Consider the following 24,514-nt stretch of genomic DNA (forward strand, 5'->3'; position numbering starts at 1 on the left):
AAGTTTCTTATTTTACGTATTTGGCAATATACAGGGTGTCCTACTACTCAGGATTATTATAAAAGAGATTTGAATTTTTTTATTAGTTATAATCCTTCAAAAAAACATCGAAAATATCAATTTTATCAAATTCTAATAAGACAGTGCCGTACTATAAAAGATTCGTTGATTTTCTAAAACTGCATTATTGGAAAACCCTGTATAACGAAAAAAAAAACGAAAATTCGATTAAATTACTAAAAATATCGAACAAAAAAATTGGAAAAGTGGGAAAATTTACTTTTTATTCAAAAAAACCAAAAAAGAAGTTTCTTATTTTACGTATTTGGCAATATACAAGGTGTCCTACTAATCAGGATTATTATAAAAGAGATTTGAATTTTTTTATTAGTTATAATCCTTCAAAAAAACATCGAAAATATCAATTTTATCAAATTCTAATAAGACAGTGCCGTACTATAAAAGATTCGTTGATTTTCTAAAACTGCATTATTGGAAAACCCTGTATAACGAAAAAAAAACGAAAATTCGATTAAATTACTAAAAATATCGAAAAAAAAAAATTGGAAAAGTGGGAAAATTTACTTTTTATTCAAAAAAACCAAAAAAGAAGTTTCTTATTTTACGTATTTGGCAATATACAAGGTGTCCTACTAATCAGGATTATTATAAAAGAGTTTTGAATTTTTTTATTAGTTATAATCCTTCAAAAAAACATCGAAAATATCAATTTTATCAAATTCTAATAAGACAGTGCCGTATTATGAAGGATTCGTTAAATTTTCTTACACTATATTATTGGAAAACCCTGTATAACGAAAAAAAAACAAAAATTCGATTAAATTACTAAAAATATCGAAAAAAAATTGGAAAAGTGGGAAAATTTACTTTTTATCCATAAAAACAAAAAAAGAAGTTTCTTATTTTACGTATTTGGCAATATACAGAGTGTCCTACTAATCAGGATTATTATAAAGGAAATTTGAATTTATTAAAGGTATTCCACAACCTTTACAAACCTACAAAAATCAAATAGGAATCTATGAATAAAATTCGAAAAGTTGTTTAACGTTTTTCGCATATCATAGTATACAGGATGTCCTATAACTCAACACGAAAAAAAATAAAAGAAGAAAACAAAAATTTCAAAATTATTTCTAATTTTTATTAAAAACACATCGATTTCACGTATTTTCCTGTACCTCCCAATATACAGGATGTCCCAATAATTAAAATAAAAATGATTAATTGAAAACTAGACATTCCGACCGGTGTTTTCTTGGAAAAAAAAATTTAAAAAAAAATATAATCATAATCCTCATCAAAATACATCCGTAGTATTGATTTAATAAAGTTTTCATATCGCAGTAATATTATACAAGGGGTTTTCAAAAATTTTTATTACAACTTTAGTATTACCCTGTATTCAAATTTTTTTTCCCATACATCTCAATAAAATTCCTTCAACTTTTTTTTCCTCGGGAAAATTCGATAAAGAATCATTTGAAAAAGTTATTATTCCGGTGTACAGGGTGATTCGATTATACCACGAAATAAAACGCGACAATTTATATGACAAATTAGGTTTTTATCGATATCCCCGTATAAATCCAAGTGACAGGTTCACACCTATATCCGTTACAAACAATTCGACAGTAGATGAAACGAACGTACTTCAAATTTCAAGAGGCTGGTGATAGGTGGCCACGTTTTGATCCCCATCTTTCATCATTACAAGATAGAAATTTGCAGCGTGAGTCCGTTTGATGTCGTTGTGCCAAATTTGGGTAAGTCGATGATAATGAAACGCGTTTATTGATTTGTCGAATCCGTATCTTGCTCGGAAAGATTATTCGAAAAGGCAGATAATGGAAATAGATAAAATTTCACCTCATTTTATCAACTTATCATAGATACAGGACGAAAATTTTACCACACCCTATAGAAATTTGAAATCAGTAAGATTTTACGTTAGTTTTTCTAAATTCATTATTTAACTTCTCCTTTTTAATTCTAGTTTCAAAACTATCGAATATTTTGAGTATTTTATATGTTTTTTCTATTTTTCACATTATTTTTTTTTAATTATTTATTGAGAAAAAAATATGACAGCTACTTGTTTTTTTCTTACGTCATTCCATAGACAAATCTTGTACCTAAATTATGGATCATATTCGATTTATTCAAAATTTAATTTGTGGAAATTATACAGGGTTAAAGTGAGAGGTAATATATTTATAATTTATTTAATTAGAATTATACTTTTTTTAAATTATTTATTTAGAAAAAAATATGGCAGCTACGTATTTTTTTCTTACGTCATTCCATGGACAAATCTTGTACCTAAATTATGGATTATATTCGATTTACTCAAAATTTAATTTGTGGAAATTATACAGGGTTAAAGTGAGAGATAATTTATTCATAATTTATTTAATTGGAATTATACATTTTTCAAATTATTTATTTAGAAAAAATATGACAGCTACTTGTTTTTTTCTTACGTCATTCCATAGACAAATCTTGTACCTAAATTATGGATCATATTCGATTTATTCAAAATTTAATTTGTGGAAATTATACAGGGTTAAAGTGAGAGGTAATATATTTATAATTTATTTAATTAGAATTATACTTTTTTTAAATTATTTATTTAGAAAAAAATATGGCAGCTACGTATTTTTTTCTTACGTCATTCCATGGACAAATCTTGTACCTAAATTATGGATTATATTCGATTTACTCAAAATTTAATTTGTGGAAATTATACAGGGTTAAAGTGAGAGATAATTTATTCATAATTTATTTAATTGGAATTATACATTTTTCAAATTATTTATTTACAAAAAATATGACAGCTACTTGTTTTTTTCTCACGTCATTCCATAGACAAATCTTGTACCTAAATTATGGATCATATTCGATTTATTCAAAATTTGATTTGTGGTAATTATACAGGGTTAAAGTGAGAGGTAATATATTTATAATTTATTTAATTAGAATTATACTTTTTTTAAATTATTTATTTAGAAAAAAATATGGCAGCTACGTATTTTTTTCTTACGTCATTCCATGGACAAATCTTGTACCTAAATTATGGATTATCTTCGATTTACTCAAAATTTAATTTGTGGAAATTATACAGGGTTAAAGTGAGAGATAATTTATTCATAATTTATTTAATTGGAATTATACATTTTTCAAATTATTTATTTAGAAAAAATATGACAGCTACTTGTTTTTTTCTCACGTCATTCCATAGACAAATCTTGTACCTAAATTATGGATCATATTCGATTTATTCAAAATTTAATTTGTGGAAATTATACAGGGTTAAAGTGAGAGGTAATATATTTATAATTTATTTAATTAGAATTATACTTTTTTTAAATTATTTATTTAGAAAAAAATATGGCAGCTACGTATTTTTTTCTTACGTCATTCCATGGACAAATCTTGTACCTAAATTATGGATTATATTCGATTTACTCAAAATTTAATTTGTGGAAATTATACAGGGTTAAAGTGAGAGATAATTTATTCATAATTTATTTAATTGGAATTATACATTTTTCAAATTATTTATTTAGAAAAAATATGACAGCTACTTGTTTTTTTCTCACGTCATTCCATAGACAAATCTTGTACCTAAATTATGGATCATATTCGATTTATTCAAAATTTGATTTGTGGTAATTATACAGGGTTAAAGTGAGAGATAATTTATTCATAATTTATTTAATTGGAATTATACATTTTTCAAACTATTTATTTAGAAAAAATATGACAGCTACTTGTTTTTTTCTTACGTCATTTCATAGACAAATCTTTTACCTGAATTATGGATCATATTCGATTTATTAAAAATTTAATTTGTGGAAATTATACAGGGTTAAAGTGAGAGGTAATTTATTTATAATTTATTTTATTAGAACTATACTTTTTTTAATTATTTATTTTGAAAAAATACGACAGCTACGTGTTTTTTTCTTACGTCATTCCATAGACAAATCTTTTACCTGAATTATGGATCATATTCGATTTATTAAAAATTTAATTTGTGGAAATTATACAGGGTTAAAGTGAGAGGTAATTTATTCATAATTTATTTAATTGGAATTATACATTTTTCAAATTATTTATTTAGAAAAAATATGACAGCTACTTGTTTTTTTCTCACGTCATTCCATAGACAAATCTTGTACCTAAATTATGGATCATATTCGATTTATTCAAAATTTGATTTGTGGTAATTATACAGGGTTAAAGTGAGAGATAATTTATTCATAATTTATTTAATTGGAATTATACATTTTTCAAGCTATTTATTTAGAAAAAATATGACAGCTACTTGTTTTTTTCTTACGTCATTCCATAGACAAATCTTTTACCTGAATTATGGATCATATTCGATTTATTAAAAATTTAATTTGTGGAAATTATACAGGGTTAAAGTGAGAGATAATTTATTCATAATTTATTTAATTGGAATTATACATTTTTCAATCTATTTATTTAGAAAAAATATGACAGCTACTTGTTTTTTTCTTACGTCATTCCATAGACAAATCTTTTACCTGAATTATGGATCATATTCGATTTATTAAAAATTTAATTTGTGGAAATTATACAGGGTTAAAGTGAGAGGTAATTTATTTATAATTTATTTTATTAGAACTATACTTTTTTTAATTATTTATTTTGAAAAAATACGACAGCTACGTGTTTTTTTCTTACGTCATTCCTTAGACAAAACATGCATCCAATATGAATATTTGATTTCCCCAAAGTATTTTTTCAAGAAATTATACAGTGTGAAAGCAAAAGGAAATATTTTTTACGATATAATTAATCAGAAAAAACAATTATCCAAAAAAAATCAGGAAAATAATTATAAAAAACGAAATAAATTGAACACATTCCTTAAAAAAGTAGATACAGATACGAGGTATGATCAAAAAATACCCTTCTTTAAATTTTTCATCAACAATTATACGATCTAAAAGTCCAACCAATTGAAATGGTAAAAAAAATAAGGTTAAACGCAATAAATTGATGGAGCTCATCTTCAAGGACCACGGATAAAGTGATTAATATGAGTATAACGTTAATTTTTGCCGTTTTTTAACTACTTAAATTGCAAATTCTTTCGTGAACATCCTCCACCAAATCGTAGACGAACTGCTTGGTATTCTGGGGTCAATTTAAAGACAATAAATAGGCTTTTGGGGTAGAACATCATCAAAGAGATTACCACCAAAGCCATAGAAGCCCCGATGGTGTACAGAATCTTTGCAGGGAGGAATTGGGGCTGGAACCCTAAGATCCTGAGGTAGATGTACATGCGAGATCAATCATTTGGGGTACTAGAACTAGTCTTAATACCAGGACGAACAACCTCTTGACCAACAGCTGCACTAGAAGTGCATCATCACTTTGAATATTCGTCAAATAAAACCCGCTTCTAACTGACCAAAATGAACAGAAATTCCATTAGGAATCGAAATGTACGGACCCAGAACCAAACACTCCGAAAGCCTGGGCAGCGCACCAACCATTTCCAGTTCAATCTCGAGAGGAACTATCGCAAACAGGAGATCATCATCTTCTGTGGTATCAGCTGTCGATTCAACAAACACCTGAAGACGCTAGACTTTACCGAGGACGAAACCTCGAAGTACAAAACACCAAGGAACTTCAGAGCACTACACCTGGGTGCGTTTAATACAAAAGACGAAGATCTCTGGCGATTAAAGCCGTTTCACGTTCTAAAAGAAGTGGGATTGATGAATCTGCTGCAGATACTGGATTATCCGATATCTCAGGAAGAAATGGTCATACCAAACAGTCTCTTGGTAACTATGGTGAATCCTGGAACCATCAGACTGACTAGTGATCAGCGAACTGGTCACTTGTCGCTTCGGTGACCTCTTGAACAGCTTTATCACTTGTTGACTCAATTTGACTTTCTACGCCATCCAGAACCATCTGGTTGAAGGAATTCGATCGTGGTCGTACTTAACTACAAGATAATTCTCGTGGAGGACCAGAAAACGTGTTGTTAAGAAGATTTTTAGCGTTGGATACCAAGTAATTCGACAAAAACATCAATCGTGGTGTTCCGGAAGACGTCTAGACGACTTTATGGGTTTTCGAAGACTTGTTAAGCAGGGTAGTGGTCCTAGTCGATTTATTCTCTAGCGAACGTATGGAAAAATAATAAATAAACGAGTTTACAACGATAATTAATCGTTTTAAATTGTTAATCAAGTTTTATCTAATATTATCTGCATACAATATCAAAAACTGATAAAAAAAATAGTCTCTACGGGGTTGCGATTATAATTGTTGACAAGATAACAAGTTTATTGCATCTGATATAATATCTAACCCAAAATTCTGAAAGGTTAAGGACATGCAGATAATATAATTATAATATTTATTAAAGAATACCACCCTGGAATACTATAAATTCGTATTTGTTTGTTTAATACGTCAACGAGGCGTCCATTTCATTGTTTACTTAGAAGATGGCGTTGTATTCTTATCACACAGGTAAATCGTTTTCGAAAAGGTGTTTCGGAATCATAACCGAGCAGTACTCGAACGCGCGTGTACCATTTCAACATTAAATATCGAATTTAATTATGATTTAAACGTTTTGGTAAGTTTTTTACATCATTTTCAACAAATATCCTTAATAATAAATCGATTATTCAATTTATATCATCGTCATTATCATGTGTATCGTTAATATCGTGTTATAAAGATTATTCCGGCTACGAAAATCGGAAATCGAAAAAGAAAAATCATTTTTCATCGAAAATAATCGTTAATCAAGTAAAAGCGATTTTTATTTACAAAAAAACGGCGTTAGACTCGAAGGGAATTCTTACTTGATCAACCAGATCGAAATCCTGGGGATTCTGTTAGTGATAACGATATGAATAATCTCTACATATTTATCTTATGTTATCGTTAAGATAATTTCACTTTGGGATTCACTAGAAGAGGAAATTCAACTGGATCACCGATCGTTTTCGCGATTAAGATGTTAATAACGATTGATGATGGTTGTAAGGTAAACGAAACGTTCGATCGCGGTTGATACGTCGTCTTTATCATTACTAGGTCATTAATTGTTTCCATTAGGAAAGAAATGGTCATAAAAGGGTTCAGAATTGCTTTAGATTCATATATATTACAATATCAGAAGTACCTACTAAATCCCTAGGTTTTTTCAGGTATTAAGAGCCTCATGGTACTTCTGGTAGCTTCCTATAGTAGTACTAGTTCCTTATAGACTTCGAAGAGGTGTTTTGCTTTCATCACCATCTTTTGAAAGATTTCTAATCCTCTTGAGTTTATAATCGAGCACAAAATACTATTAGGATCAAATTTCTAACGTTATTTAGTAGTTGGGAGCCTCATGGTACTTCTGGTAGCTTCCTATAGTAGTACTAGTTCCTTATAGACTTCGATGAGGTGTTTTGCTTTCATCACCATCTTTTGAAAGATTTCTAATCCTCTCGAGTTTATAAACGAGCTCAAAATACTATTAGAATCAAATTTCTAACGTTATTTACTAGTTGGGAACCTTATGGTACTTCTGATCTCTATCTATAGTAGTACTAGTTCCTTATAGGCTTCGATGAGGTGTTTTGCTTCATCACCATCGTTTGAAAGATTTCTAATCCTCTCAAGTTTATAAACGAGCTCAAAATACTATTAGGATCAAATTTCTAACGTTATTTAGTAGTTGGGAGCCTCATGGTACTTCTGGTAGCTTCCTATAGTAGTACTAGTTCCTTATAGACTTCGATGAGGTGTTTTGCTTTCATCACCATCTTTTGAAAGATTTCTAATCCTCTCAAGTTTATAAACGAGCTCAAAATACTATTATAATCAAATTTCTAACGTTATTTACTAGTTGGGAACCTTATGGTACTTCTGATCTCTATCTATAGTAGTACTAGTTCCTTATAGGCTTCGATGAGGTGTTTTGCTTCATCACCATCGTTTGAAAGATTTCTAATCCTCTCAAGTTTATAAACGAGCTCAAAATACTATTAGAATCAAATCTCTAACGTTATTTGGACGTTGGGAACTTCATGGTACTTCTGATCTCTTTCCATAGTAGTACTGGCTCCAAATAGGCTTCGCTAAGGTTTTTTGCTTCATCACTGTCTTTTGATAGTTCTAAGGTTTATGATTATTAGAAAAATTTAATGCGTATGTGAAAAAACTGATTTTGGAAATGATTTTATGAACCACACTGTATATAGGACTCTTTTTTTCGAAAATTTGAGTTATAAGAGATAAAATACACGTGCCATTCTCATTTAGGAACCAGATAAACGCTACAGGGCGATCTGAAGTTCATATAATTTAAAAATTTAATACGTAGGTGAAAAAAACTGATTTTGGAAATGATTTTATGAGCCACACTGTATATATGACTCTTTTTTTCGAAAATTTGAGTTATAAGAGATAAAATACACGTGCCATTCTCATTTAGGAACCAGATAAACGCTACAGGGCGATCTGAAGTTCATATAATTTAAAAATTTAATACGTAGGTGAAAAAACTGATTTTGGAAATGATTTTATGAGCCACACTGTATATATGACTCTTTTTTTCGAAAATTTGAGTTATAAGAGATAAAATACACGTACCATTCTCATTTAGGAACCAGATAAACGCTACAGGGCGATCTGAAGTTCATATAATTTAAAAATTTAATACGTAGGTGAAAAAAACTGATTTTGGAAATGATTTTATGAGCCACACTGTATATATGACTCTTTTTTTCGAAAATTTGAGTTATAAGAGATAAAATACACGTGCCATTCTCATTTAGGAACCAGATAAACGCTACAGGGCGATCTGAAGTTCATATAATTTAAAAATTTAATACGTAGGTGAAAAAACTGATTTTGGAAATGATTTTATGAGCCACACTGTATATATGACTCTTTTTTTCGAAAATTTGAGTTATAAGAGATAAAATACACGTACCATTCTCATTTAGGAACCAGATAAACGCTACAGGGCGATCTGAAGTTAATTATAATCAAAAAATTGGATACGTAAAAATAAAAAAACTAATTTTGGAAATGACTTTTCTTATCTTATCAACATATCGATCACTCCAGTTTCAAATATCGATGAAAACTAGTTATAAATTTTACGGAATCATTTATTTGCTCACTCTATTTAAACAGGTTGTGTAAATAAAATGGAATAGTACATTTCTACAAATAGAATGAATATAATAAATGATATGTACCTAATTTGTTCAATTTTTTCGGTATATTTTCATTTTTTTTCTATACAGGTAAACATACAAGTTGGATTCACTTTTTTTTATAAAAAAAAAAACAACAGAAAAATATATTAAATGACGTAAGGGAAACGGAAATGTTAATCAAACATTCAATTTCCTATTAGACAATTTCACATGTCACTGAAATGGAAATAAACGTTTTGGACGCGTCTTATTTGATATACGAGGGTAATACGACAAGAACTATGAAAGGAAAACGCAATTTTTCGATATAATTTATCGATTTAGCTTCTCCAACTTTTTTAATAATTTTTAGACAAAAATAAATCACACAGGTTCAAATCTGGACAAATTAGTTCACGATTGTGAAGTTTATAGTCCAATTTGCGGTTTTTTTTCAATTTTACTGTATAAAATGATTGTTTTTTTGAAAAAACGTCATTTCCGCTTACGAGAAACGTTTAAAAAATGATAATTTGGGCTTAAAATGTAAAATATTGTTATCGATAACTTAAACAGTGAATCGACCAACCTTTGGATTGTTTTTTGTTAGGGATTTCATACCCTAGACGAAAATAAGTAACACGGGTTCAAATCTGGACAAATTAGTGTATAATTTTGAAGTTTTCAATCCAATTTTACCGTATAAAGTGTTTGCTACGTTTATTTGACGGCAACAAGCGTTTTCTTCGATACCACGTAACTTTTTTCGATAAAATCACGTACTATTAAAAAAAAAAATTAATTTCCAGCCATATGGACACGAAAGACGATCAACAAAATTCGCCTAAAAAGGTGGATTCGAAAGAAGAATCGAACGAGGCGGATCGAGAGCAATCGACACCAGGACCCGGAGTAATACGAAGAAATTTCATAACAACTTCCGGTACTATAGTGGAAACGAGCGAAGAACAACCACCGGAACCCACCACCGAGGAAGTAGTAAATACTACGGGGTGTAATTCGAACGAACAAAGTCCGACAAACGTAATCGTCGATATGCCGGCAGAGAATTTTCAAAATACGACTTACGGTCAAGATTTGGAATACGCCACTTTGAATATCGAAGGGAACGTGGTACCAATAGCGGTGACAACTAATATAGAACAAACCGGCGACTACGCCAACCTCCAAACGGCTCAATACAACAACGGTTACAGCGACGCCACCCAGTATCTAACCCAACAACAATACAATAATTTGTACATGGAAAGAAACAGTGTCGGAAGCTCTTCTCCGAACGCCGTTTTATACAGGGAAGATCCGAATTTGGCCGCAAATCGATATCAAGTGAGTAGGTTGAAAATTCATTGTAAAAAGGGTGGAATTTTTCGTAAAATTCTCGTTTTAGGGCAACTACGACGGCGCCCAGTCCCAAATCAATTTGATATCCGCTTCGGGGGAGACTTACTACACCGGTACTTGGCCTTCGACGAGCAGCGGTACTTACCACCAACAATACGGTAACAACCCCATACCGCAGGCAGATAGTACCCAACCTTACGGGGGTTTATTTGTTAATTCGTCGTGGTCTTCTGGTAGTTTAGACGAGGGACGTCCGCCGCCGGGTCAAGAGGTACTAGTTAAAGAATGCGTTAATTGTGGGGCTAGTGTCACACCCCTTTGGCGTAGGGACGGTACGGGGCATTATCTGTGCAACGCTTGCGGTTTGTACCACAAAATTAACGGGGTGCATAGACCCCCCATTAGGCCCAACAAAAAACCACAGGCGGTAAGTTAGTGTTTTGTTTGGTTTTTTGTTTTGTTCAATAGAAAAAGAGGGGGGGATCTTTTTCTCCGAAGGAAATCGTTTCGTTAGTTTCTATTTTGAATTCGCTAAATTATTTTTTCGAGGGGTGTATCGACATTGAAAAAGTCTTAATTTTCTTATCGTACCTCGTATATATCACGAAATGATTATTTGAGTCGGAAATTTATTTTTTTTAAGTTTTTGTTGTACAGGAGGTCGTATAAATTATTATTTCGTATAGGAAAACTTTGAAAATTAGTTATACTCATTCAAAATTAGAATTTTAATACTTTTAAAACGCCCCTTGTATTACTTTTCACGGTAATTTCATTTTTGTGCCCGATAACGATACGATAATTTCATAAATTCGTATTATTATCCTTGTCAGGACTTAACTAGACGCAGTATTTTGTATTACAAACAAAGCGATTCGTATTTTTTGAATACACCTCGTAAAACATCGGAAAAAAAAGTTTTCGGATTAAAAATCTATTTTTTTTCAATATTTTTAACAATTCATGTTATACGAGGACTCCTAAAAAGTATTATTTATGTTGAAAAGCAAAAAAAATTTTGGAAGTAGTTTCATTCATTCAAATTGCAGATTTAAATACTTTCCGAACGCCCCATGTAATATTTTTTCATCAATTCCCTTTTAGGCTCGACAACGATACGATAATTTCATAAATTCGTATTATTATCCTTGTCAGGACTTAACTAGACGCAGTATTTTGTATTACAAACAAAGCGATTCGTATTTTTTGAATACACCTCGTAAAACATCGGAAAAAACAGTTGTCGGGTTAAAAATCTATTTTTTTCAATATTTTTATCAATTCATGTTATACGAGGAATCCTAAAAAGTATTATCTATGTTGAAAAACAAAAAAAAAAAAAATTGGAAGTAGTTTGATTCATTCAAATTGCAGATTTAAATACTTTCCGAACGCCCCTTATATTATTTTTTTCATCAATTCCACTTTTAGGCTCGACAACGATATAATAATTTCATAAATTCGTATTATTATCCTTGTCAGGACTTAACTAGACGCAGTATTTTGTATTACAAACAAAGCGATTCGTATTTTTTGAATACACCTCGTAAAACGTCGGAAAAAAAAGTTTTCGGATTAAAAATCTATTTTTTTGAATATTTTTAACAATTCATGTTATACGAGGAATCCTAAAAAGTATTATCTATGTTGAAAAACAAAAAAAAAAAAATTGGAAGTAGTTTGATTCATTCAAATTGCAGATTTAAATACTTTTCGAACGCCCCATGTAATATTTTTTCATCAATTCCCTTTTAGGCTCGATAACGATATAATAATGTCATAAATTCGTATTATTATCCTTGTCAGGTCTTAATTAGACGCAGTATTTTGTATTACAAACAAAGCGCTTCGTATTTTTTGAATACACCTCGTAAAACGTCGGAAAAAAAAGTTTTCGGATTAAAAATCTATTTTTTTGAATATTTTTAACAATTCATGTTATACAAGGACTCCTAAAAAGTATTATTTATGTTGAAAAGCAAAAAAAATTTTGGAAGTAGTTTGATTCATTCAAATTGCAGATTTTAATACTTTCCGAACGCCCCTTGTATTATTTTTCACGTTAATTTCATTTTTATGCTAAAAACGATATGATAATTTCATAAATTCGTATTATTATCCTTGTCAGGCTTTAACTAGAGGCTGTTCTTTGAAGCAAAAACAAAAATTCGTCTATCTTTTTGAATACACCTCGTAAAACATTTGAAAAAAAAATTTTGAAAATTTTCATTATACGAGATCCATAAAAAATGTCAGCTGTATCAAATAACGATTATTTAGTATGGGAAAATTTTGAAAATAGGTTTATCGAAAAAACTAACCATCAAAATTAGAAAAATAAACACTTTTTGATTATTCCTCGTAACATTTTAATCACTTTTACTTATATACTTGACGACAAATTGATAATTTAATAAATTCGCGTCTTCATCTTTCTCAGATCGCGAGAATAGTTTATAACCTTTAAAATCGATTTTTATCTACTAATTTAATAATTACTTGACTTTATCCTCATCAGGTACATCGGATTTAACATTTTTTCCAAAAAATTGATAAGAAACCAACTAACTTTAGTATTATGAACCGTACATCGAGATACAATCAATTATATCGTTGTTTATGTTATTGGACAAGCTTATGTAGCAGTATTTACGTCAAATTAAAATATGTAAAAGAAAAAACGTTTTCCTTCGAGAAAATTACAAGATCCCCCGTATAATTTCATAAAATTAATCCCGTCTTGTGTTTTAACCGATATGCTGAGAAAAAAAAAATTGATATACAGTGCGGATTTCTTTTAAAACATCGCTTATTATGGAGCACACTGTATTACAACTAAATAACGATATATACGGTTATTTGGTGTATCCTTGAGGATATTTGTTTCGCTTCGAAAGGATCGACTGTTTCAAATTCGGTTTTGTTGTTGCTAGGCGACAAACGGAGACGAAAAGTACTTGAAAAAAAAAAATAATTCGGAGAATTATTTATCGAAATCTATCGATCAAGTCGGGGAAGAGAGTATTGCTGATAACGGTGTTTGAACAATAAAAAATGGGGCCAACTAAAAGAGAGATAAGGAGACGCATTCGAAAGCATATTTTGGTATCACACAAGACTTGGAAGTTTTTTATTTTTTCAATATATATTTATATGTATCTATATGAAAACGCCTTTGGTTATTTTGAAATTCTAAATCTGTTATGTACACTCAGTTTCAGATATACACGATTTATATTTTACGTTTCAGAAGTAGACACCTGAATATTGTCATTTTGATTTTATACTTACCCTGTATATTATTTGATGAATCATTTATCGGTTAAATTGATGGTTTTGTCGATTTTTTTCTTTGAGATGTTGTTTTTTCCCTTCGTTTCATATCTTAGTTGCCTTTTGATTTTTTAAAATTTACTTTCGTATTTTCTTTGACGTTGATTGTTGATTGATGTGAAACATGCTTTTTTTGACAATTCATAGTATTTCCAAAGTCATTAGGAGCTATTTTTGACAAGATATAGTAATTCCAAAGTCATTAGGGACTTTTTTGACCAATTATAGTATTTACAAAGTCATTAGGAGCTTTTTTTGACAAGTTATAGTATTTTCAAAGTCATTAGGGGCTTTTTTGACTAATTATAGTGTTTCCAAAGTCATTAGGGGCTTTTTTTTTGACAAGTTATAGTAATTCCAAAGTCATTAGGGACTTTTTTGACCAATTATAGTATTTAAAAAGTCATTAGGGGCTTTTTTTGACAAGCTATAGTAATTCCAAAGTCATTAGGAACTTATTTGACCAATTATAGTATTTACAAAGTCATTAGGGGCTTTTTTTGACAAGCTATAGTAATTCCAAAGTCATTAGGGACTTTTTTGACCAATTATAGTATCTCCAAAGTCATTAGGGGCTTTTTTGACAAGTTATAGTATTTCCAAAGTCATTAGGAGCTTTTTTTGACAAGTTATAGTATTTTCAAAGTCATTAGGGGCTTTTTTGACTAATTATAGTGTTTCCAAAGTCATTAGGGGCTTTTTTTTTGACAAGTTATAGTAATTCCAAAGTCATTAGGGACTTTTTTGACCAATTATAGTATTTAAAAAGTCATTAGGGGCTTTTTTTGACAAGCTATAGTAATTCCAAAGTCATTAGGAACTTATTTGACCAATTATAGTATTTACAAAGTCATTAGGGGCTTTTTTTGACAAGCTATAGTAATTCCAAAGTCATTAGGGACTTTTTTGACCAATTATAGTATCTCCAAAGTCATTAGGGGCTTTTTTGACAAGTTATAGTATTTCCAAAGTCATTAGGAGCGTTTTTGACCAATTATAGGATTTCCAAAGTCATTAGGGGCTTTTTTTTTGACTAATTATAGTGTTTCCAAAGTCATTAGGGGCTTTTTTTGACAAGTTATAGTATTTCCAAAGTCATTAGGGGCTTTTTTGACTAATTATAGTGTTTCCAAAGTCATTAGGGGCTTTTTTTTGACAAGTTATAGTAATTCCAAAGTCATTAGGGACTTTTTTGACCGATTATAGTATTTACAAAGTCATTAGGGGCTTTTTTTGACAAGCTATAGTAATTCCAAAGTCATTAGGGTCTTTTTTGACCAATTATAGTATTTCCAAAGTCATTAGGAGCTTTTTTGACAAGTTATAGTATTTCCAAAGTCATTAGGATCGTTTTTAACCAATTATAGGATTTCCAAAGTCATTAGGGGCTTTTTTTGACAAGTTATAGTTTTTTCAAAGTTATTAGGGGTTTTTTTTGACAAGCTATAGTAATTCCAAAGTCATTAGGGACTTTTTTGACCAATTATAGTATTTCCAAAGTCATTAGGGTCTTTTTTGACCAATTATAGTATTTCCAAAGTCATTAGGAGCTTTTTTGACAAGTTATAGTATTTCCAAAGTCATTAGGAGCGTTTTTAACCAATTATAGGATTTCCAAAGTCATTAGGGGCTTTTTTTGACAAGTTATAGTTTTTTCAAAGTTATTAGGGGCTTTTTTTGACAAGTTATAGTATTTTCGAAGTGATTAGCGGCTTTCGGAACCATTTAGAGTATTTTCAAAGTCATTAGGGGCTTTTTGGGACAATTTATAGGGGGGTTTTGGGACCAATTAGAGTATTTTCAAAATTCGAAAGAAAAAGCTAAATTCATAGTATTTTTAAAGTCATTTGGAGCTTTTTGACATATTTATGGTATTTTTAGACTCATTTGAACTTTTTTCTCATGAAAATTGTGAAATTTTGAGGAATTAAATGAATATATAGTATTTTTAAACTCTTTTGGAAACTTTTCTTATAAAACTTCACAAAATATTAAACTCATAGTATTTTCAAAATAATTTGAGTGAAGTTTCGTTTAAAAATACAATAAATTCATATTATTATGAAATTCCACCGAAAATTTTTACAAAAAACGAAAATTCGTATACAAATTCAAAACGAAAATCCAATTTAACACTAATTCGAGGTAATCCAATAAACTTTTACAAAATAATCGACCGATTCAATCACGTCAACCGTCAATTCTTCTTCTGTTTTAACATCAAATTCGAAAATAATCAAAAATCATTTGAAAACCCCCCCCCCCCAAAAAAAATATATATATATAAACATACATTATTTTTCGAAATGAATCATCCACCATCCCGTTTCTATACGTTTCCCATGCCCGTCAGTACCACCAACGTTTCTACCAAAAACTAAACCATCATCAAGCTTCTGTTGATTCTATAATGACTTTTTAGACCGGAAATCGTAGGAACGGCGTCACTTGTGCCAATTGTAAGACAAATAATACAACTTTATGGAGGAGGAACAACCAAGGAGAGCCGGTTTGCAACGCTTGCGGCCTCTACTTCAAATTACATAACGTAAGTAGCGCGCTTCGGTCGAAATATAAGAAAAAACAACAGCTGGAACTCGAAATTCCATTGATAATTCCATTTATCATATTGAGTTACGATAAACTATCTTTGTTATAAATAAAAATAGATACAAAAATTTATCTTTTTTTCGTTCCTTTGATACGGATATAAAGTAAAATCTCTGGTAAATATAAGATACATTATCTGACGGACGGTTTATCTGTTTTTTTCCATATATATATTCTGTTATAGGTTAACAGACCTATCAGTATGAAAAAAGACGGTATCCAGACCCGTAAGAGGAGACCGAAAAATTCTGGGGGAAGTCAAGCCGTTTCCGGTCATATGAGATTAGGTAAGCGCTAACATTCATTATTAGAAACTCATATCGTACCCTATAGTATAAAAGAAGGATATAACGTTTCGATACCCCTCGTATAATATACGTATCTACCAATTTTCGAACAAAAATTCGATGTTTTTACCGAAAAATATACTAAAACTTTTCTAATACTCCTCGTATTGATACGTATTTATTGTTTTGTTGACTTGATTTCGAGTTTTTTTTCAAAATGAGCTCAAACTTATCGAAAAACCCTCGTAACGATACGTATTTATTGTTTTGTTGACTTGAATTTCGAGTTTTTTTTCAAAATGAGCTCAAACTTTTCGAAAAACCCTCGTAACGATACGTATTTATTGTTTTGTTGACTTGAATTTCGAGTTTTTTTCCAAAATGAGCTCAAAGTTTTCGAAAACCCCTCGTAATAATACATTTTTATTAGTTTGTTGACTTAAATTTCGAGTTTTTTTTTCAAAATGAGCTCAAACTTATCGAAAGACCCTCGTAATAATACATGTTTCTTGTTGACTTAAATTTCGAGTTTTTTTTTTCAAAATAAGCTTAAACTTTTCGAAAATCCCTCGTAATAATACATGTTCATTGTTTTGTTGACTTGAATTTCGAGCTTTTCTTCAAAATAAGCTTAAACTTTTCGAAAAACCCTCGTAATGATACGTATTTTTAGTTTTACCAGAAAATACGTTTCAACTTATTAAAAACCCCTCGTAATGATACGTATTTATTGTTTTGTTGACTTGAATTTCGAGTTTTTTTTCAAAATGAGCTCAAACTTATCGAAAAACCCTCGTAACGATACGTATTTATTGTTTTGTTGACTTGAACTTCGAGTTTTTCTTCAAAATAAGCTTAAACTTTTCGAAAATCCCTCGTAATGATACGTATTTTTAGTTTTACCAGAAAATACGTTTCAACTTATCAAAAACCCCTCGTAATGATACGTATTTATTGTTTTGTTGACTTGAATTTCGAGTTTTTTTTCAAAATGAGCTCAAACTTATCGAAAAACCCTCGTAACGATACGTATTTATTGTTTTGTTGACTTGAACTTCGAGTTTTTCTTCAAAATAAGCTTAAACTTTTCGAAAAACCCTCGTAAAGATACGTATTTTCAGTTTTACCAGAAAATACGTTTCAACTTATCAAAAACCCCTCGTAATGATGCGTATTTATTTTTTTCTCAATATAAGTTCCAAGTTTTTCCAGAAAATATGCTTAAACTTTTCAAATACACCTCGTAATGATACGTATTTATTATTTTGTTGACTTGAATTTCGAGTTTCTTCGCAAAATATTCTGAAACTATTCGTAAGCCCCTCGAAAATCCCTCGTAATGTTGAACAACAAATTTCATTTCGACATCAGCTTCGAGGTTTTCTGAAAATACCGCTCGTAATGAAAAGCGTCTCGTTTTTTCCGAAACTCCACAAATCTTTCAAAAAACGTTGATCAACTTTTTTGTTTTTAAAAATATTTACCACCCCTCGTAAAAGATACGTAATAATTTTTTCGACTTTACGATCTCATTGAAAAAACTTTGGATTAACTTTTTCGTTTTTAAAAATTTAATTTTACGAGATTTTGAATGCCCCTCGTAATGATACGTATCTACTTTTCAAAATGCGTTGCCATTATAGAAATTCTCAAACACCCCACGTATTTTGTGTCGAAAATTAATATTAACTTATTTTAGAAAAAGTGGGTTATTCTCGAATACCCCTCGTATTTATTTTCTATCGAAATTCAACTTGTATTTTTTTTCGAAAATCGTAGGTGGTGACAATTTTCAAATACCACTCGTATATGTTCTTTTTATCGAAATAATATGTTTTTTTGTATGAAATGACTTTTCAACGAGTTTTTTCAACAAATTTTCTCGTACACTGAAAAACGTTGTTTTTTCATTATATTAAATTTTCTTTGGAAACTAAATGTTTTTATCCATATATTGCTCAAAGTATAATAAAAATGCCATGTCATACGCATTCTTTGTATTTGACTTGATTCAATAAATGTTTATTTTCGAATTTTATCGCTTATGACATCTCCCTTTATCAGTCCGTTCGTTATCAGCGTTGTTGACAAAGTACTTAAATTTTATCTCTGTACTTGGTACGTGGCAACGTCACGAAATCCACATTTACACAATTCGAAACGCCGGATGATGCGACATTTCGCAATTTATATAAAAAGTAAATTGTGTTAAGTCGGGATTTTGTTTTATGGAAGGGCTTTAGCTGTTTGGAAGTTTTATTATTTTATTAGGAATTTTTTTTATTTGGTTTTATCACTTGAGGTAGTGAGAGTCGTTGTAGTTATGGTATTTCTAAAGTCAAAGAAAGAGATTTTTCAAAAATATATCGATTCCCATAGGAAATACGTCGAATTTATCATATTTTTGAAATAAATTATGAAATTTTATAAAAATTCATGGTATTTTTAAGTGAATCGAGATTTTTCTAGAAATGTGTAGTATTTTTAAAGTCAAAGAAAGAGATTTTTCAAAAATAGATCGATTTCCATAGGAAATACGTCGAATTTATCATATTTTAGAAATAAATTATGAAATTTTATGAAAATTCATGTTATTTTTGAGTGAATCGAGATTTTTCTGAAAATGTATAGTATTTCTAAAGTCAAAGAAAGAGATTTTCCAAAAATAGATCGATTTCCATACGAAATACGTCGAATTTATCATATTTTTGAAATAAATTATGAAATTTTATGAAAATTCATGTTATTTTTGAGTGAATCGAGATTTTTCTGAAAATGTATAGTATTTCTAAAGTCAAAGAAAGAGATTTTTCAAAAATAGATCGATTTCCATACGAAATACGTCGAATTTATCATATTTTTGAAATAAATTATGAAATTTTATAAAAATTCATGGTATTTTTAAGTAAATCGAGATTTTTCTAGAAATGTATAGTATTTTTAAAGTCAAAGAAAGAGATTTTTCAAAAATAGATCGATTTCCATAGGAAATACGTCGAATTTATCATATTTTAGAAATAAATTATGAAATTTTATGAAAATTCATGTTATTTTTGAGTGAATCGAGATTTTTCTGAAAATGTATAGTATTTCTAAAGTCAAAGAAAGAGATTTTCCAAAAATAGATCGATTTCCATACGAAATACGTCGAATTTATCATATTTTAGAAATAAATTATGAAATTTTATAAAAATTCATGGTATTTTTAAGTAAATCGAGATTTTTCTAGAAATGTATAGTATTTCTAAAGTCAAAGAAAGAGATTTTTCAAAAATAGATCAATTTCCATACGAAATACGTCGAATTTATCATATTTTTGAAATAAATTATGAAATTTTATGAAAATTCATGTTATTTTTGAGTGAATCGAGATTTTTCTGAAAATGTATAGTATTTCTAAAGTCAAAGAAAGAGATTTTTCAAAAATAGATCGATTTCCATACGAAATACGTCGAATTTATCATATTTTTGAAATAAATTATGAAATTTTATAAAAATTCATGGTATTTTTAAGTAAATCGAGATTTTTCTAGAAATGTATAGTATTTCTAAAGTCAAAGAAAGAGATTTTCCAAAAATAGATCGATTTCCATACGAAATACGTCGAATTTATCATATTTTAGAAATAAATTATGAAATTTTATAAAAATTCATGGTATTTTTAAGTAAATCGAGATTTTTCTAGAAATGTATAGTATTTCTAAAGTCAAAGAAAGAGATTTTCCAAAAATAGATCGATTTCCATACGAAATACGTCGAATTTATCATATTTTAGAAATAAATTATGAAATTTTATAAAAATTCATGGTATTTTTAAGTAAATCGAGATTTTTCTAGAAATGTATAGTATTTCTAAAGTCAAAGAAAGAGATTTTGCAAAAATAGATCGATTTCCATACGAAATACATCGAAATCGTTTTTAGGTAGCGTCATCTCTGCATATCCCTACCAAAACAATCCAGAGCTGGACTTACAAGATCAATACCAAGTACCAATAAGCCTGTACCAACCGCCACCCGGACCTGTGCAATACCGACAATTCAATTCCGACAACCTCAGAAGCCTAAAGTAAGTACCAGTAAGTAGAGGGGATTTTCTCCAATACCAAATGTCAATTTCTAACCGTCTCACCGATTAATCATATCGATTTTTTAGTGCGCAGCCGCTACAACCGATAATCCCCGCGGAAGACGAACAAACCAGCGTGATAACCTCGACTTCACAACAAGCCAGATTCAGACAGGAAGTCGAAGATGACGAAAGCAACGGAAATCCTCATTCGAATGCCTAACGAACTTATTCTAGTAAAGATGCTCGTTAATCCTGCATTACGGAATTCATCTTGTTTGTCCTATATAAAAAAATGAGCATATTGTTGGAATACGAATGGAATTTGTTCGCTAGATGACGTAATTCGAAAAATTATCCACTTAAAATGAAAAAAACGATTGTTTTTAATAATAATCATCAGATGAGTTTAGAGATGCTCAAAAAACGATACCACGTTACAATAAGATGGTTTTTAAGACTCTCTAATCGGTTTTTTTGGAGGGATTTAGTATTTTTATGAATATTAATGTCTTTGACAAAATTTGAATACTCGAAATGTTCTATAAAACATTTGAGCCTCCACATAAAGATTTCTAGAATTTTTAGTGCCATTTCAGAATTCTTATAGAGATTTATCGTATTTTTAGAGTCATTTGGGGCAAATTATGAGAATCTATAGAGTTTTTAGAGTCATTTGAACCTTCCTATAAAGATTTAAAGTATATTCAGAGTTATTTCAGCATTCTTAGAAGATCTATTGTATTTGTAGATTCAATTGAGGCTATTTATGAGAATCCATAGTATTTTCAGATTCAATTGAGGCTATTTATGAGAATCTATAGAGTTTTTAGAGTCATTTGAGCCTTTCTATAAAGATTCAAAGTATATTCAGAGTCATTTCAGCATTCTTAGAAGATTTATTGCATTTGTAGATTCAATTGTGGCTATTTATGAGAATCTATAGATATTTTCGAGTCATTTGAGCCTTTCTATAAAGATTCAAAGTATTTTTAGAGTCATTTCAGCATTCTTAGAAGATTTATTGCATTTGTAGATTCAATTGAGGCTATTTATGAGAATCCATAGATATTTTTAGATTCATTTGAGGCTATTTATGAGAATCTATAGAGTTTTTAGAGTCATTTGAGCCTTTCTATAAAGATTCAAAGTATATTCAGAGTCATTTCAGCATTCTCAGAAGATTTATTGCATTTGTAGATTCAATTGTGGCTATTTATGAGAATCTATAGATATTTTCGAGTCATTTGAGCCTTTCTATAAAGATTCAAAGTATTTTTAGAGTCATTTCAGCATTCTTAGAAGATTTATTGCATTTGTAGATTCAATTGAGGCTATTTATGAGAATCCATAGATATTTTTAGATTCATTTGAGGCTATTTATGAGAATCTATAGAGTTTTTAGAGTCATTTGAGCCTTTCTATAAAGATTCAAAGTATATTCAGAGTCATTTCAGCATTCTCAGAAGATTTATTGCATTTGTAGATTCAATTGTGGCTATTTATGAGAATCTATAGATATTTTCGAGTCATTTGAGCCTTTCTATAAAGATTCAAAGTATTTTTAGAGTCATTTCAGCATTCTTAGAAGATTTATTGCATTTGTAGATTCAATTGAGGCTATTTATGAGAATCCATAGATATTTTTAGATTCAATTGTGGCTATTTATGAGAATCTATACATCTTTTACAAAAATTTGAGCCTTCTTATAAAGATTTAAAGTATTTTCAGAGTCATTTCAGCATACTTAGAAGATTTATCGTATTTTTAGAGTCATTTGAGGTAATTTATGAGAATCTATAGAGTTTTTAGAGTCATTTGAGCCTTTCTATAAAGATTTAAAGTATTTTCAGAGTCATTTCAGCATTCTTAGAAGATTTATCGTATTTTTAGATTCAATTGAGGCTATTTATGAGAATCTATAGAGTTTTTAGAGTCATTTGAAACCGTTCATATACAGAAAAAAAAGTATCATTTGTCAAAAAAGAAAACAGATTCCACAATTATTCTATAGGTTTATTAAGTTGAATTCGTTATAGAGAAACGATAGTTTCGAGCCCGAATCATCATCATCATGTCATTTTAAGTGGATTAACTTCGTATTACTTTATATTAAAACTGTGATATTGGGTGTTTAGGTAGTCAGTTGTGTGCCGCTTCAGCATAGATTTTTCGTCTATATTATTTATTTATGTTGTTTGTAAAATTTTTACTATTGTGTATGATAGAAATAATCGTAATAAAATGTTTTTTTTTTAAGTAAAAATAAAGTGTTTTCGTTTCTGGAAAATTCAGTTGTCAAAATGAAAATTCTATTGAGCTTTACGTTGAAAATTCCAGATGGAAACACTTGGAATTTTGGTATTTTGAAAAGCCAAGGAATTTTTTAGATATTTATGGTTTTCCAAAGTCGTTTTAGAACTATTTGTTCAATTTTCAGGCAGAATAAGTGAAATTCATAAATTTCTAGAACCATTTAAGTTTTTATGGAATTTTATGGTAGTTTTTGAATTCGTTTTGAGATTTTTATGGGAATTTATAGTATTTTTAGAACCGTTTCAGACAGAAAAACTGAATTTTATAGTATTTTTATGGCCATTACGAAGATTTTATTGAATTCTGTGGTAATTTTTGGATTTTTTTTGGATTTCTATGTGAATTTAAATTTGTTTTTGAATTTTTTCCAATTTTCAGGCATTTTTATAGCCATTTCAAAGATTTTATTGAATTCCATGGTAATTTTTGGATTCGTTTTGGGATTTTTATGTGAATTTATGGTGTTTTTAGACCCGTTTAAAGACTTTTTACAATTTTCTGAAGTTTATGGCATTTTTATAGCCATTTCATTGAATTCTATGATAGTTTTTGGATTTGTTTTGGGATTTCTATGTGAATTTGTGGTGATTTTAAATTTGTTTTTGAATTTTTTCCAATTTTCTGAAGTTTATAGTATTTTTAGAGCTATTTCAAAGATTTTATCAAGTTCTATGGTGAATTTTTAAGTCTTTTGAGATTTCTATGTGATATTACATTCATTTTTGAACTTTTTTTCCAATTTTCAGGCAGAAAAACTGAAGTTTATGGTATTTTTAGAGCCATTCCGAAGATTTTATTGAATTCTATGGTGATTTTTGTTTTTTTTTTTTATTTCTATGTAAATTTATGGTGTTTTTATAGCCGTTTTAGGATTTTTTTCAATTTTCTGCAGTTTATCGTATTTTTAGAGCTATTTCAAAGATTTTATTAACATCTATGGTGATTTTTTAAGTCTTTTGGGATTCCTATGTGAATTTATAGTGATTTTGAACTCGTTTTTGAACTTTTTTTCCAATTTTCCAGCAGAAAAACTGAAGTTTTTGGTATTTTTAGAGCCATTCCGAAGATTTTATTGAATTCTATGGTGATTTTTGTTTTTTTTTATTTCTATGTAAATTTATGGTGTTTTTATAGCCGTTTTAGGATTTTTTTCAATTTTCTGCAGTTTATCGTATTTTTAGAGCTATTTCAAAGATTTTATTAACATCTATGGTGATTTTTTAAGTCTTTTGGGATTCCTATGTGAATTTATAGTGATTTTGAACTCGTTTTTGAACTTTTTTTCCAATTTTCCAGCAGAAAAACTG

General features: G+C 29.4%; 1 protein-coding gene across 4 annotated transcripts; it reads left to right on the top strand.

Moving 5' to 3' along the window:
• The first annotated feature begins 1,742 nt into the window (after nt 1–1,742).
• Nucleotides 1,743–23,147, top strand: LOC130898765 (GATA-binding factor 5-B-like). 4 transcript variants are annotated; one of them, XM_057808265.1, is made up of 7 exons: nt 1,743–1,787; nt 10,040–10,577; nt 10,639–11,019; nt 16,348–16,473; nt 16,720–16,822; nt 20,746–20,890; nt 20,978–23,147. In XM_057808265.1, exons 2-7 carry the CDS (start codon nt 10,044–10,046, stop codon nt 21,111–21,113), a joined length of 1,425 nt encoding a protein of 474 aa, XP_057664248.1. In that variant the 5' UTR covers nt 1,743–1,787; nt 10,040–10,043; the 3' UTR covers nt 21,114–23,147. The 4 variants fall into 4 exon arrangements, with proteins under 4 accessions (XP_057664248.1, XP_057664249.1, XP_057664247.1 ...); XM_057808266.1 differs by lacking the exon at nt 1,743–1,787 and adding an exon at nt 6,596–6,664 and having other exon boundaries at nt 20,746–20,900; XM_057808264.1 differs by lacking the exon at nt 1,743–1,787 and adding an exon at nt 6,596–6,664.
• Nucleotides 23,148–24,514: the final 1,367 nt, after the last annotated feature.

The sequence above is a fragment of the Diorhabda carinulata genome, chromosome 10 (assembly GCF_026250575.1).
Source record: "Diorhabda carinulata isolate Delta chromosome 10, icDioCari1.1, whole genome shotgun sequence".
NCBI lineage: Eukaryota > Metazoa > Arthropoda > Insecta > Coleoptera > Chrysomelidae > Diorhabda > Diorhabda carinulata.